This window comes from Rhinolophus sinicus, chromosome 16 (assembly GCF_057876585.1).
Source record: "Rhinolophus sinicus isolate RSI-liver-muscle chromosome 16, RSI-T2T, whole genome shotgun sequence".
Taxonomy (NCBI): domain Eukaryota; kingdom Metazoa; phylum Chordata; class Mammalia; order Chiroptera; family Rhinolophidae; genus Rhinolophus; species Rhinolophus sinicus.
Window position 1 is genome coordinate 185,792,643 of NC_142516.1, and position 15,623 is coordinate 185,808,265.

Below are 15,623 nucleotides of genomic sequence, written 5' to 3' on the forward strand. Positions count from 1 at the left end.
GATTTGTTTTTGGTTTCTGAGAAATATAATTTTTTAGGTAGCTTTATTCTTACTAGCAACTCCTTAAAGACACTCTGCAAGTGCTTAAGCCCCAGTTAAGTACTATTAATCAAACACTAGTGCTTTTAAACACCTCTACCCCCTTTTTTAAACTGAGAATTAGACCTGTTTGGGCAAGTTTATGAAGTGACCTTGATTCAATTAAAGGAGTCAGGGATGGAACAGACTTCAAACTCATATCCAGTGATTTTTTTAAAATGACTTCCCTCCAATTAAGCAGGAATTGGCATGAAATAGTTTATATCTGAAAGGTTAAAAGAATTCCTCTGAGAAAGATGCTCTCTTGTTACTAGCTTTTTATTGACCATGAGAGACAAGGTGCTATGGATAGTTTTACATAAAATACTTTGTTAACATGGTCCTGATACTCTGGCATCAATTATAATATTCCTCAGGGGCCTAAATGTTATATGGAAGAGGCAAAAAGTCCAATTTAAGTTTTAATTTCTTGCGAGAGCCCAAAGATTAACAACTTTCAATTACAAAAAAAAAATAAAAAAAAATCAAGATGCATTTTCCATCTGCAATAATTTCAACCTAGTTCTAGAGAAAAAAGTGTCAAATGTTACCTTTCTCATTTCTTTGTTGTTCTTCCTTTTATCCCCACCCTTTACCTTGCCCTAGTCCGCCATCTTTTAAAGGCCTGAAAGAACATGTCATTTCTCCTGCTCTAAAGTGTAACATATAGAGTCTCTGATATATAACGACGGAAGCAGGAGGCCACAGAGACGTGAGGATGAGCCGGATGCGTGTGGTGGTCTGGGGACCCTAGGGTGTTTCTAAGGAGGGGTACACCTGAGAGGAAGCCCACATTTCTGCTACTGTCAATCTCAGAGAGGTGTGTAGACATAGATTATACATTGGAGGGAGGCTGAGGGGTATTAGAGAAAGAGAGATGGGGCCTTGAAGCCTCGTACCAGTTATGAGACTTGGGGCACGTCGGTTAACCTCCATTAGACCTCAGGGTCCTCATCTGAAAAACATGGTCACTGCTGTAGGATTAAACAGACAAAGGTGTTTTGTTGTTTTGTGGTTTTTCTTTTGTCTAAACTGAAAAAAGAAATATCCTTCAACAGACTAAAAATTCATTCTTCCTAGTTTTAATTTCCTATCCATGCATTGAATAAATTCTTGTTCACCTACTGTGCACAGTGCAACGCACTGGCCATTCGGGGAGGAAAAGATCCCAAACTAGCCTGAGGATCATATGGGGTAGAAGGTCCTCCCATTTCAGCATGGTGTCACCCTCATGTGCTTAACACAAGTGGAGAAACAAACCAGACCTTCTCCAGGGGTAAGACAGAGTTCAGATGGACAGATTTACACAACTTCTCAGGTACGCTCAGCTCTCACAGTTCTTTATGGCAGAGTTTATTGGCTAGTTCTGCTGTGACTTCTGAGAGTACGGAGAGCAGGTACTGTACGGGCCCATGACGCGATACTATTCCTGAAAAAAGAGAACTCTGATGATACGGTACTGGGATTTTTCAGAGGAGATAAATAGCACTCTCAGATCAAAGACTGAGTCTCCATTAGTCTTATAAGATTTTGCTATTTTTTCCCCTTAATGTGACACTGCAAGGAAAATGGTATCATGGTTCTGTACACATTGTAAGGAGTCACTGAATATTTATTTTAATTTTGTTGCTGCTTTGTATTATGATATTGCTTAAGACAATTCATGGAAGCAAAGAGCTAAGGATTGAGAAATGAATTGCTTTCGGATGCTCAGATTATGTAAACTATACTACGAAAGTCTAGTATAGTGGGTAGACACATTCCGTAAACAACTGACTGGTAAATAACTAAAGGAAGAATGAAACCTCTTAACCTACCTCCAAAAGATTTGCCAAATATGTGTTGTCATGTAAGTTGTGCCTAAAAACTTATAATTACAAGAAATACCCAGCATAAACTTGCAGAATTTACTCAGCACTCAAACTAATTATTGTTGGGGGTAAAATACACACACACACACACACACACACACACACACACACACACAAACACACACTTTTCTCATTTAGAACATGGAGTGGGGAGGGAGAGGACATACGCGTATTACATCTAAGATCTCTTCTAAATTGAAACTAAGGATTGATATTATTGTAGATCCCATGCCTCAGACTTTTATTTTTAAGTTTTATTAGGAGGTACATCTCATAAAGAAAAGCCTCAGGAACATGGAAGCATGGAGGGCACTTCAATAAGTCTTGAAATTAGATGGAGACTCAATAAACTGGTGACCTGCAGGTAGGCACTCCCAGGCCCTGGGGATGCAGAGGAAACATGGGATGAAATGGGAAGTCAAAGGGTTAATATTGTAACTCAGATCATTCCAGATGAACCATCATGTCTGTGCCTGCGTTTTGAGAGATGTCTGTATGTTTCTCTTTACCTGTTTGGAGAGTTAGGCAATGGAAAGCGTGGGTTGTGACAGTGTGCGGTTTACCAAAGGAAACGCGTGACATGGCATGGCTCCGGCCCAATGAATTTGACCTCTTCATAGCATTTCTTCTTGTTCTTGCTAAAACCACAGAGCAGATTGCTTTTGAGGAAATATATATCACTCAGCTAAAAAAGGGACTGTGCCAATTTCCTGGATATTTTTAAAAGCTGGCATTTCTGTTGGAATGAGCTTCAAAACAGTTTTCTGGATGTACTGCCTGTGTTGAAGCCAATCTCTTGCTAGTTAGTAGAAAATACAGAAAATAATGGGAAGACTAAGCATACGCCCCATTCAGCTCCGTCTCGATTAACATTCTAAGGTTATAAACATCTTCAGTCTACCTTTGCCTCCAAATGGTATCACGGTGCCACACGCATAGCACGCACTCAAAGTTCTTGATTGATTTTATTTGGTTAGACTCTTATGATGCCACTTAAGGTATTTGAGGGATATTCCGGAGCTTTTCTCCTATAATTTAGTGGTGCCATAGAAAGGTCATCAGCTTGGAAAGACGGAAACTGGTGTTGAGTTTTAGATTTTCCACTTCCTGTCTTGGGCAAATAATGCAACTTCTCAACATGGGATTACATATTCCCATTTGTGAGCGAAGGAGGAACTTGTACAAGATGGATTCTAAGGGTTTCTTCCACATCTGAAGAGACTCATCATGGCCAATCTCCCTGTGCATCAGAATTCAGCATGACTGCCTGGCTTTGAAGTTGAATTATTCTTGGATCCTTAATTTAATAAACATGCACATATAACCAGCCCTTGGACTAAGGAATGGTAAGACGGTGTGGTCTGAAAAGGTAAGTGTATTAGGGCAAATTAAATGTGGAAATTCCCTAGTTTATAGAAAAAGAAGGCAATTCAATAACTGTCCAGCATCTGATACTAGTTACTATTCATTACCACTTTTGACTTTCCTGAATGATTGGAAATGGCCAGGTGGTATTTCCCAGTCAATATGAATTTTACCACAGATTCTCCTAGGTAATTTTAAAATTATCTATTATAGTTTAATTATTAAAATAACACATGCACATATTAGGGGAATTTTTTGAGATACACAAAGAGGAAAACAAAAATCACCTTCAATTGCACCATCTAGAAACAATCACTCTGAATGTATTGATCTACATCTGTATAGATAATCTCCTAACATACAAACTGTGGGTACAACACATACAAAAACATACAACTGGAATGATCTATATACGTTGATTAGTAACTGCTTTTACTATGTGGTTAGAAACATCTGAAATGGAGTCACTAATATCAAGGGGCCCTAAAGTGAACCTGGGCGGGGGTCCCTGGGGGACTTGGCCTTATGCACGTCCACACCTGGATGGCACATGAACATTTAGCCTCTGCTTACCACAAACGGCTGTGCCTGTTGCCCTTCTCAGACGGAGGCTTATTTCTATGAACGCCAACCTAACAACTAGCACGGTAACCTATGCTGTGTAGACTGATGTTAGTTACATTTGTCTGTGCCAATCATAATTCTTTCAAAACAACTTAGGTAAGCCGGCAGGTTTTGCCTTTATAAACTTTTGTCTTTTTCCTCCCTCCTCGGAGCACATTTCATGTTCCTCCTGAAGCTGTGTCTCCCAGATGGGAAATCCTACAGACCCCAAAGGAACTTCTGGTTTGCTTTGCAGCCTCAGCTCTTTCTTGTGCAACAATCACTTAGCAATATACTGAGAACCTTTTTTCATGGCATTATATAGTCTTCCGAAGGATGATTTATTTCAAGGCTGCTGCATATAGATATGTGATTAATTAACCAGTAGCCTAGTGTCAGAGGTTTATGTGTTCCTAGCGTAATTCTGATAACTGCAAATTTAGGTAACTGTGTCAAGTGGCAATGAGTCAAGCAAGGGCCTCTGGGACACAGCAGCTCCAGAAGTCACAGCGGGCTCATTAAAGACCCTGTGACACCCTGCCTGCAGCATCACAACACAGATTCTGTCTTGCAGCTTCTCCAGGAATATTTCTCCCTGCTTCTCTGCTAGTGCTGGAGAGTCAAATAAACCATCCCTTCTTTAACCACTTCCCAGGATGTGACTCACTGGGCCCCAGAACTGGGGAGAAGTGTTGCTGAGCAGTTTAGTGCCTCCCTGCTATCATGGGCATTCACCCAAGTGAGAGAGAAGAGTCTCTAAGCCATTCAGATACCAGAGGGCTTACTATAATAATAATTTATAATTGCCACAAACTTCAATTACCAGGGCTTCTAAGTACTGTAAGTCCTTAATATAGTCGACAGGTTCTTAAAAACTGTGACTTTAGGCAACACAACATATGATGAAACCAGTCTCACCATGGGCTGACTGAAAGAAACAGGAGTTAAGTTCCTACGGCATATTTCTGGTCACAAAAACATCAGCAAACTTCTAAATAAAGACTCAATGCACTTCTAATATTATACATTGAAATAAATGTGAGCTATATGTACATTTAAGAAAGATTAATAAAAACAAGTAAGATCATTATTTCCAACCCACTTATTGCAGTTCAGGATTGAGGTGGTCAGAGCCTGTCCCGGCGGCTCAGGGAGCAAGGTGGGAACCAACCCTGGACAGGACCGACGCCCTTGCATCACAGAGCACACTCACACCCACCCACACTTACTCAGACTGGGACAGTGTAGACACACCATTCACCTCACGTACACATCTTTGGGACGTGGGAGGAAACCGGAGGCCCTGGAGAAACCCACGCAGACATGGCAGAACACGTGAACGCCACACACGGTCAATGGCTGTAGCCAGGAAATGATTATTTTTCCTCATCAATGTTGTAACAAAATGGCGTTATTCGAGGACCTGCTGTACAAGTATCATACAGCGGCTGGTGGCATTTCCAAGAAAGGGAAGAAAGTAATTATTTCTTTCAATTATTTCTTTTTTCATTAGTTACATGGCACCAAACTGTGCATGGCTAACTGGAATTCTCTAAGACGTCTTCTTGTCCTTGCCTTCTGCATCCATACGGTAGACGGAGCGTCTTCAGGCCTTTGATTAATGAAGCGTTGGGTAACAGTGTTAGGAGCCAAGATACAATAGCTTTATGTCACCACCTGTGCTTTGATGAACAATGCAGTATGAAAGCATGGGAGAATTAGGGCAACGGTGTTCATAAACAGTCCATCACTGTGCTAAGAAGTTGGTAAAGCATGTGTTTTAATATGGTCTGCTATTGATTCTTTTGGCCGGTGCCCCACTTTAACAGTGCTATAGTCACAATTTAAGTTTTAGATGGAGAGGTACAGAAGAAAATCAATAGACACTATCTCTCCACTACCAACCAGCTACACATCTATAGCTTGTCCGCCACACTCCCATTTAAGGGACGTCATAGATGCTTTTGGGTGGGCTGGTCCATTTATCACGTTTTCATAACCTCGGGTGTCCTTTTTGACCACCTCAAAGATACAACTTCAATTCCCAAAGGTTCACGTGAAAGAACACACTATATTTTCTATTTCATTAACATATAAAAAGCTTAAAAGAGATTCACTGGTTACACAAGGAGGTCTGTCTGAAAACAAAATCATGTCGAATTATTGTGTCTGAGCTTTAAAAAATACAGAGAAACATGTTTATATTGTTAAGCTATGCAGAAAAAGAAATAGAAACCACAGTCTTTTGCAGTGTTATAACTAACCAGTGTTTCTTTTCTTCTTTATTATTCATTTTTAGATTCTCCAAAGTGACTAGGTATTATTTTTATATGAAAAACAGATTTTGTGTTTAAAATGTTACACACTGCTGGAGGGCAATGAGCTGATCTGCTAGAAGTGTTTTCTATATGCACCGATAGAATCACAGGTGAGAATTTGACAATCTGTGCCAATGTTGAAAAGGATACTCCCTATTTCACAATCAGACATTCCTACTTATTATTTACAAAGTATAAGGAAAAATTAGGAATAAATACTACTAAGGAATTCTTTCCTATGCTTAGGAAAGGGAAAAAAAAAGACAACTCACCCACTTACCCAGATTCTGTCACCTAAATTCCCTCAAAAATATTCTGATTTTTTCCCAAAAGTTGTTCAAACCACACTTAAAATCCAACAGCACTGTGTTAATTTGGCTCAAATATAAGCTGAAAACATATTTCAACATCCTGTCAGAATGAGATACTAAGAGTGTCAATAAAATGACACTAACATAAATGTAAATTCAGACTGCTGTTACAAGTGGCTGCTTGGCTCCGGGAGGATGTTAGGTTGCTATAGTGTTTTTCATAGCAACTTTGCATCTTATTACATAAATATTCCCCCAGTATCCTTCAAGTCTGCTAAGAAAACAGGATTAAATCTACTTATGTAATGATCCTGCATCAGCCCTAATCAGGATGAAATTACCAGAAAACATAACAAACTGTGATGTAGATCGTGGTTTTCTCAGGGAAACCAACCGCTGGGGTCTGTGCACGGGCAGCTGTGGTGAACCTGCTACTCACTGGCCATTTGTCCGCAGTCTTCCCAGGTCAAGGTCTCTGTAGCTCTTCCTGAAAATTGGCTGTTAACTTCCTCACTTTTCTGCTCTGCCTACCAACAGCCCGTCATCAGCCTACGTGCTTCACCAGGCTCCAGGGGCTCATATCACTAGGCAAGAAGCCAGGGCTTGACAAAGCTGGAGCCTGCTCCCCCAGGGCAGCTGGGAGCCTGAGCTGGTATGGCACACAGGAAAGCATTCGGAGAGCCCACCCAGCTCCATGCTAGTCCCGACCTGCGTGGATGCTCGGAGGGCCTCCGAGAGGGCTCAGCCGAGTGTTGTGGAGGTGAAACACAGTTGGGTGGTTAGAGTATCGGGGAAATTCTGTGCTTTCCTGGACACGATGCGATTTCATCAGCACAAATCAATTTCACGTGAAACACATGTGTATGGAAAATGTGTGCATATATGAGAGAGAAGTCAGGATGACGGCACTGTCAGGTGCTATATAAAAATAAAACTATTAGGGGACTAAGCTTGACGACAGTTTCAGCTCCAAATGTGAATTTATAAAACAGGTAAACATAGTCTGGTGGGGCAGAAGGAGCACTTCGTTACAAAGGAGACCTATGCTACAGGTTCAATCTAATAACCGCTGTCTCTTGCGTTTAAAAGGTAAAGCAATTTACAAAAATAAATACTCAGAAACATGTTCAGTACGAAAACGGAACTGTAACTGTTTATGAAATCAGGGCACTGAAAAATCTACCCAAAATAAACATGTATTTAAATTCTTTGGCAAGATTAGCAGGTGTTTTTTGTTGTTGTTGTTTTTTTTTTTTTTTTCTTATTAAGGATGAAACAGAAAAAGCCGTGGCTCCTTGGAAACGAAGGTCTATTTCAAGACTTTAGGCATGAAGCATGCTACGCAGCCCACCGGAAGATTTAGTGCCTCATCTTTCAGCTATATTAGTTTTAATTAATCACATTTTCTTGTTTGGCATTTGGGTTCCCAGAAGATATTCCTTTGTGGTTGCAAATAAAATGCTTGCCTTTAACTTGGTGGTCACTGACGGACACACACCACTGCTCTATTCTCCTTCAGGCTGTCATTACGTGTGAAAACAGAAGTCTGCACATAGCTTATCCTTCCAAGCTTCCTCTCAGCACTGAGGCCCTGCCTTTAGGGTCTGCTGGTGCAGGAAGCTCCACCGTGACAGTGGCCCCAGACTGAGCCATCTCACTTTCCATGCTGAATGCTCTTGTCCCCCTGCCTAGTTCTCAGCCACTCTAGAGTGAGCCTGCTTAGATCCCATTCAATGCAATGGCAAGCTTCCACCCGCTGGGAGAGATACGGCCCCCTTCAGGCGGACCCATCTGTCGACTGCAGGACCCTTGTCTCACAACCAGTGGCCCCTTCCTTCTGTACCCAGTCTGGTGCCTCGGGCAGCCGTGAAACTCTTCTCCTGCCTGATGGTGGCTTCCCCACTGGGTATCCTGGATGTCTTTCAAAAGCACTGCCATACAGGAAATAAACCAAATAATGAAAACAGGCAGTGCTGGTGTTCAAAGAGATCAGGGGGATAGCCAGAGAGAGACTTATTATTATTACTTGTTTTAACCTAAAGCACCCAGCTATATAGAAAACAATTCGGACAGATGGAATACTACTGGTTCCAAATAAACTTAATTATGAGTCCCTAAGTTGACCGAGTTGGCTGAAAGATTTGGAAAGTCCTTATTTGACTTGCTATTGAAATTAGAAAAAAAAAAAAGTCTGTACCTATGGTGTGGTGAGTTTCCATGGGAAACTGACAACTCAGAAAACACTCTTGATAGTTAAAGAGTATTGGCTCCTGTAAAGAACCCAGAGTCTAAATGAGGTGTGATTAAAATCCAAGAACATCTGTACATTATGGAATGGTTTAAGGGGTGTCTATTAAGCAAAGGATGTATTCATTGTCACTCTTCTAAAATTTGTGTTCAATGTATGATGTGTATTCACCAAATATTGGACAAGGTAATACACTGTGTAGCGATGTTCATTTTGGTTTACACTGAATTTAATTAAGTTAATGGCTTTAGAACATGCTTGGCATTAAGGCATTTTATTTTTTAGTAATTTAATGTGTTTATTTCTTCTCTTCTAAAGGTGTCTCACACCCTTGAGGGCAGGGTAGACTGTGTCTAACCCTCTCTGTGTCCCCTGGGTCCCACCGTGCCTTGAATATGAGAAGGTGCTCGACAAATGTTTGCTAAGAATTAGAACGACGCTGAGTTTCGCCTTTCTGGGATGTAGCCTATTGTGTACGTGGCCCTGAATTTTTTATGTATAAAAGTTCTGAACATTTTGGGGCAATGGATCGACTTTGTTTAAACACGCTTCGTAATGCTTGCCATCTAAATCCAGTAAGAGCACCCATTTTTAGGGTTACCATCCTCCTATCAACTTCCGGGACATAGGCATAGAAAACCAAGAGCAGAAGAAGGGGAATATGCAGTTGAAGTCAACAAGCGTTACTTGGGCACTGACTTGGTGAGAGGCCTAAGGCCAGGCGCTGGAGGACGAGAGAGATAATAAGCAGAGTTAACAGTTACTGACTGTATTACACTTGCTAACAGGTACTATGTGCTCAACACTGTAATAAGGGCTTTCCAGGCGCTGACTTGTTTAACTCTCACCAGAGATACTAAGACTACGCAGGCTTTGCATCTGACACCTCACACTCTGGGACACACTCCTTCGTTCTCCCCTCGCTCCTCTGTGCTCTCCTGCTCTACCTGCGCTGCCAACCTGGGGAAGGAGAGAGGGAGGGAGGAGGGGGAATAGACCTGGCTTTTAAAGTCGGTCTTGGTTCCAGTAGGAGGTAGACTATGCAACGACCGAGTCAAAGTTTTATCCAAAATTCTCCTCATGGGCTTCGGAACAGGATGCCTGTCTTCTTGAACGAACGCTTTGATAAATCTGGCCTGATTTTCAACTTTACTAACAAAACTCGTTTTCATGTTTTAATCAGCATCTTAGTTTTGCTCCAGCAAACTCCCTTTTCCCTTTAAGATTCAGCTGACGAGGAACAGTGAACAGCCTGCCCAGAATTATATCGCACTTACAGCAGCATCGGGGAACTCTAGCCAAAGACACACTGTAAATTCTTAATTGTGGTAAAAAGCAAAAGTACAATGAAGTATTCTTCATTACCAGAAGATCAGAGATATATTGAATGTGGATTAAAAAAAAATTAAACTCAAGGTATATGATACAAGTCCTCACATAATGCATTATGCCCTCTCTAGAAACCAATTCTCTCCAGCTCCCCCTCAGAAATAAAGTGGTGCCCATCAGTTTTCGTTCTAGGGCAGAGATGAAGAGGAAAGCCAAATCTGGTGGACCAGACTCAAATGTCTGGTGGGGGGACGACCTCACCACAGACCTCGCACAGGCAGGAGGCTCCCAGGAGGATACCCTTCCCTCCCTGGAATTTCCAAGAATTCCTGGGTCAGCTACTGCTGAGGAGGTCTGAGGTGAAACTCTCACCATTTTGCAGAAAGGAAAAAGGCAAGAGATTCTTTAAAGGATAGAGGATTTTACTTCTATTATAGCATTTGGCAATTCCCCTGCCAGTGAATTAGAGCTACGTTTTGAGAAGCCCACTCATGGGTGACTGACAGATGCAAATTTGCACCTAAAATGAGTACTGTGTCACCTAAGGAAATGCAACAGAAAGGTGTGTTTCCCCCTCAGACTATGGGGCCTCATCCCTCCATCCCTTCACCCCCCCCACCCCCCCAAGCAGCAGTTTGATGGGGTCTGTCTGAGGCTTGGTCAAAAGACCAGATGGGAGTTCTTGCTCTCGGCTCTGTCCCCAATACGTGGGCTGAAAGAAAAACAGGTGCCTGCCTTTTGGAAGGATCTCTGGGGCCCAGTGGAATAAAAAAGGTTAGTGGCTTGCCTTTCCCTCTAATCAGTCCTGAGCTCTCCTCATAAATCACACGGCATGTTCTCTGGTCCATCTCATTTTGAAAAGCACGAAAAAGGCTTTGAACTCCTGGGGACCTGGCATTTGAACTCGAGTTCTTTCATCTCCTCCCTCAGAACATGCACTGTTGTACTCATTAATTTCCACCGACCAAGGAACAAGCCTAGAGAAAGCTGCTGAAAGCTCAGGTCTCACTTCGGGCTCTTATTAGATGCCTGGGGAAAACCACGAGAGGTCTGGGAAGAGGGGTCTTCCATCCTTCCAGAGAGGACCCTATGGTCCCTGGTGAGGGGCGGGGAGAGGGCCTTAGCTTCTCTGTGGATTCCCCTGCAGCAGACCTCAGGGGCCCACCCTGTAGGTGCTGGCTTGCTGCCATGTCTGCAGGAGCCCCTCTGTGAGCCTACTGTTCTGAGGCATTATTATTCTGGCTCTACGCTAAGTAGGCTACGGAATTACATACATTTCTCACTTGGGAAATTGATAGTTTGTTTCCTTGTTTTTGTTTTTTAAAGTTATCCTTCCCCCCTGCTTAAAAACAAACAGAACAAACAAACAGAAAAAAAAAAAAACAGCTACAATTTCAAATCAAAATTTCTGATGAACTCAATTCTTTTCTCCTATACCTATTTTATAAGATGTGAAGTAGCCAACCTTCCCCTCATCCAGGGATTTCAAAAATGATGAAAGCTTTTGTGAGGAAAACAAGTTTTATTTCTTTATTGGAAAGATTTCATTGAATTTAAGAAAATCACACTAAAGTGCGCTCTTTTGATGTATGAAGATTTGCAGAATAGAAATGCTGGGAGGAAGGTGGTTTCCTCAAATAAGAAAATCCTACCCCAATAATCAACCAGACCTGAGAAATCTGGTATCGGCTTAATAGGAGACACACATTGACACATAAATGCCAGGTTTGTTTTTCAGACAAAGGATATGTGGCTTCAAATAATAGTGGCATGGTGCTTTTTTTTTTTTTTTTTTTTTTTTTTTTTATGCTGGGCTTCCGAAAGACTTAAATGAATAGAATTGGAGGATAAAAGGGAAAATTTCCAAGGTAGTGGTCCTCAAATTTCAGCATGCATCAGAATTCTCTGGAAGTCTTAAACCCCAGATTGCTGGATGTTTCTCATTCAGTAGGTCTTGGATAGGTCCCGAGAATACACATTTCTAGTAAGCTTCTAGGTGACGCTGACCTTGCTGGACTGGGGACCACACTTCTGAGAGCCACTGCGCTAAGGAAATTAAACTCCCTTCTGATATGCCTGGGTGCAGGAGCTTTTCCTCCCCACCATTATATACGCTGCTGGCTTTCTCGTCTAAAGCCCCGGAGAAACACAGCATCTGACCACTCTGCAATTGTGACGGCCTAGGCACTTTGGAATCTTGGTTTTGGCTTCCACCAACAAATTAGCAAACATTCTTTGGTTACCTGAACCTTTCTTTTAAAAAGCTTGGGACAGGCTGTTTTATTCACTGGAACACATGAGGAGACAAATCAAAGCTATGTTACGCCTCTAATTTGCTTTTTTGCTGATGGTGGCAACTCGCAGGCCCTCGAGACAACGTTCTCCCGCTTGGACACGCAGTCTCCTTTGGTGTCTCTTATGTTTGAGCGAGCACTTCCCTGGGCTGCTTGTACAACACCAAGGGATTTACATCTACATAATTGGAGGAGAGTTTTAACTCAGTATCTGAGAGGAGACAGAGCACATAACCCAGGGCTCATTCTGAGCTGCTCTCCTTTTTACAACTCCAGAGTGACGCCCCGTTCTTGATACCCAGTGGGCCAACCCTTCAATCGCAGGTTAGATGAACTCAAATTTATTGGAAAAAAGTCTAATTCTCCAACACATTGGCTCAGAGGCTAGAAAGCTTCTTTAGGGATTAAACAATTCTCATGTTAGAAGTACACTGACTGAAACGAGATTTTATCTGGACTTCAGCTTTAAAGGTGACTGCCATACTCTGGAAAGGGATTTTTTATGGGAATAGGCACATATCTCTGAGAAAAGGCTAATGGCCCGAGACCTACATATAAAGAAACAACTGGAACAATATAAATTACTATGCTCCTAGGAAGGAGAGTAGAGTTCTGTTAATAAAAGGCAGAGTCACTCAGAGATGAAGGCTTAGTATAACTCCAGTAAACATGAGTTACGCGGTCGCTTCCCAACACGTATGCCCCACCTCAGAGTAGGAAGGCCACCATGGTAAGTCACAGGTACAGGGCAGTTGCCAGCATTACCTGATTCGTCGACTCTCATTTTTTTAGTAGGGCTGTCACAGGTCTCATCGTCTGACATTTCCATCTCCTCTTCACGGCGGATACCCATGAGCTGCTCACTTTGAGCGTTCCGGAGCTCCTGGAAGTTAAGGACACGTGAGTGTCAGTCGCAGACACGCGTCAACATACCTTTTCCCAATGGTCTCTTAGTTATTATGACTGACATAGGAACACACAGCAGAATCTGAAGTCTCACCCTCCCAAACATTGCCCCGTCCAATCTCGGATGAACTTCTGAGGGGTGTGGGGGTGAGGCAGGGGCTGGAACCATGGGGATTTGCTGTCAGGCTTGGGATAAATTTTTGCTCACCAATAACGAGTCAAGGGCTCTTCGGCAAATTATTCAATCTTTGAGTCTCAATTTCCTCATTTGTAGAAAAGGAAATAATATCATCTACTTGGCAGGGCTGTTGTGATTACACAGAAATACCTATCACCACGGCTGGCTCATAAGAGGGGCTCATAGTTAATGATCAGGAATCAGCAAGGAAACTTTTCAAAGACCCAGTCCGCCACTGACCTACCGGGTAACTTCAGGAATGTTCCTTCAGCTCTCTTAGCCTCAATTTACTCACTGGGATACTGTGACAATCATAGTTTTGAAGCTAAAGTAAGTTAATGCACGTAAGACGCTTAAGACCATGCTATGCAGTTGGTTCTCTAAGCTGATAATGTAGATCACTGTTGTTCTTCATGCAAAATAGTGCCCGCATGTGTGCATGTGCCCAGGTGTGATCACACACACACACACACGCAAAACCCATTCAAATGTCCAAATGGTAAAAATAAAAAAATGTTGGAGACAAAATGAAAACAGATGCCTTCTTTTTTGGTGTTCCACGTTATCGTGTAGGGTTTATTGTTTTCGTTGTGATGGTTGCTTTAGCATCCTTTAAGATCTTAGCATCATAACGTACGTTCTCTACTTGTTAGAGGTGTGACTGCAGTCAAGGCATTTAATTTCTCTGAGCCTTTGTCAACTCACCCAAAAATGGGGACGAGTAGCAATATAAGGCTGTTTGAATGGAAGAATATATGTGAAAACCTGTGAAAAGCAAAGAATGATGGAATATATGTTTTTCACAACGGATCACACTGTAATCCTTTTTGTTAAATAATTAAATTATTATTTTGCATCAAACTGCATATTATGTATTTGTGAATCCTTACCCATTTTGTTCTCTTATATGTACTGTCCTAAGGAAAAGGGTTGCCTTTTCCTTTTTTTACCCCATTTAAATTGAAGTCTCTAAAGAAAAGTCAGTTAAAATGATTTCACCTTATAATAAATAAACCTATGAGTAACAATAATACTCAATTATAACACCTAATGCATTAATGGCATGGCTAAGCATCGTTCTAGCAGCCATTTAATTGATGTACAGACCTTAGTCTGTTATGGGTTCTCTCAATTCACTTCTCTCCTTAGCTCACAGATTTTAGCCTTAGCACTATGGACAGGAAATTACTTACTGCTTACGGCATTTGTATGGCCAACTCTGACCCCCGGGAATCACCAATGCAGAGGACAGGGAAAGGGGTTGGCAGAGAAGCAAGGTCCCTGCCAACACGGGCAGTCCTGAAAGCCTACCAGGATGACAGGCCATGCCTCCTTACTTGACTGTGTCACCCAGTAGAAAGAGGTGGCAATTCTGCTTTAAACACCACCACTGGGTATCAGAGGCAGATGGAACACGTGATTAGTGGGGACGTTTTCAGGTTGTGATCAGCTAATTTTTCTGCCAACAAAGAGCCCAATTCCCAAAGAGGTGGCCTGAAAATACTTAAAACGAGGAAAAGTCAGGTGGAAAGAATAAATGAGGCTGAAAGGGCCTATTGTTTAGTCCCTACAATTAATGACAAACTGTCACACAGTAGCAGTTCTGTGGGGAAGGGCGGTAGGCAGGAAAAAGTGGGAGGGGAAGCAGCAAAAGCTGAGGGTGTTCCCACGGGGTGCCCCTGGTTCAGCAGTAAATCACTAGTACACGCTAATACATCTGTAAAGGTGTTGCAGATAATTAACAGATGCTGTACATGGGGACGCAGAAAAAAAAAAAAAATCAAGCCAATTATCAAGCTCATATGTAACTGAGAAATCATCCACAATGTTAAATTACCAAGTGGTACTTAATCAATTAAGTGACACGTAGGAAAGAAAAATCAAAGGTAATTTAGAATTCTATTACCTAGCATATCAAAAGAGGTGGTGGGAGAGGTAGGGAGTCACAAAGACCCTTTCCAGGAGCACTTCTCAGGACTGCATCCACCTCTACCTCTCAGTAAAGCAAAGCAAGCAGGCTTTGCTTGGAACCAAGTTGGAAGCTTTGCATGTCCTGCTCTGCAGGGGAGAGAGCCCAGGCCCAGAAGGGGGGAGCCAGGGCTAACGTTGGGGATCGGACACA

The 15,623-nt window shown here is 42.2% G+C and overlaps 1 protein-coding gene across 3 annotated transcripts in view; it reads right to left on the reverse strand.

Annotated features, from left to right (window-relative positions):
• ENOX1 (ecto-NOX disulfide-thiol exchanger 1) overlaps window positions 1-15,623 on the reverse strand; it is a 366,236-nt gene that overhangs the window by 88,463 nt on the left and 262,150 nt on the right. For all 3 annotated transcript variants that reach the window (XM_088793020.1, XM_088793019.1, XM_088793018.1), the window contains one exon: window positions 13,183-13,300. In XM_088793020.1, the coding sequence (XP_088649146.1) occupies window positions 13,183-13,300 (118 nt within the window). The remainder of the gene's footprint in view (window positions 1-13,182; window positions 13,301-15,623) is intronic.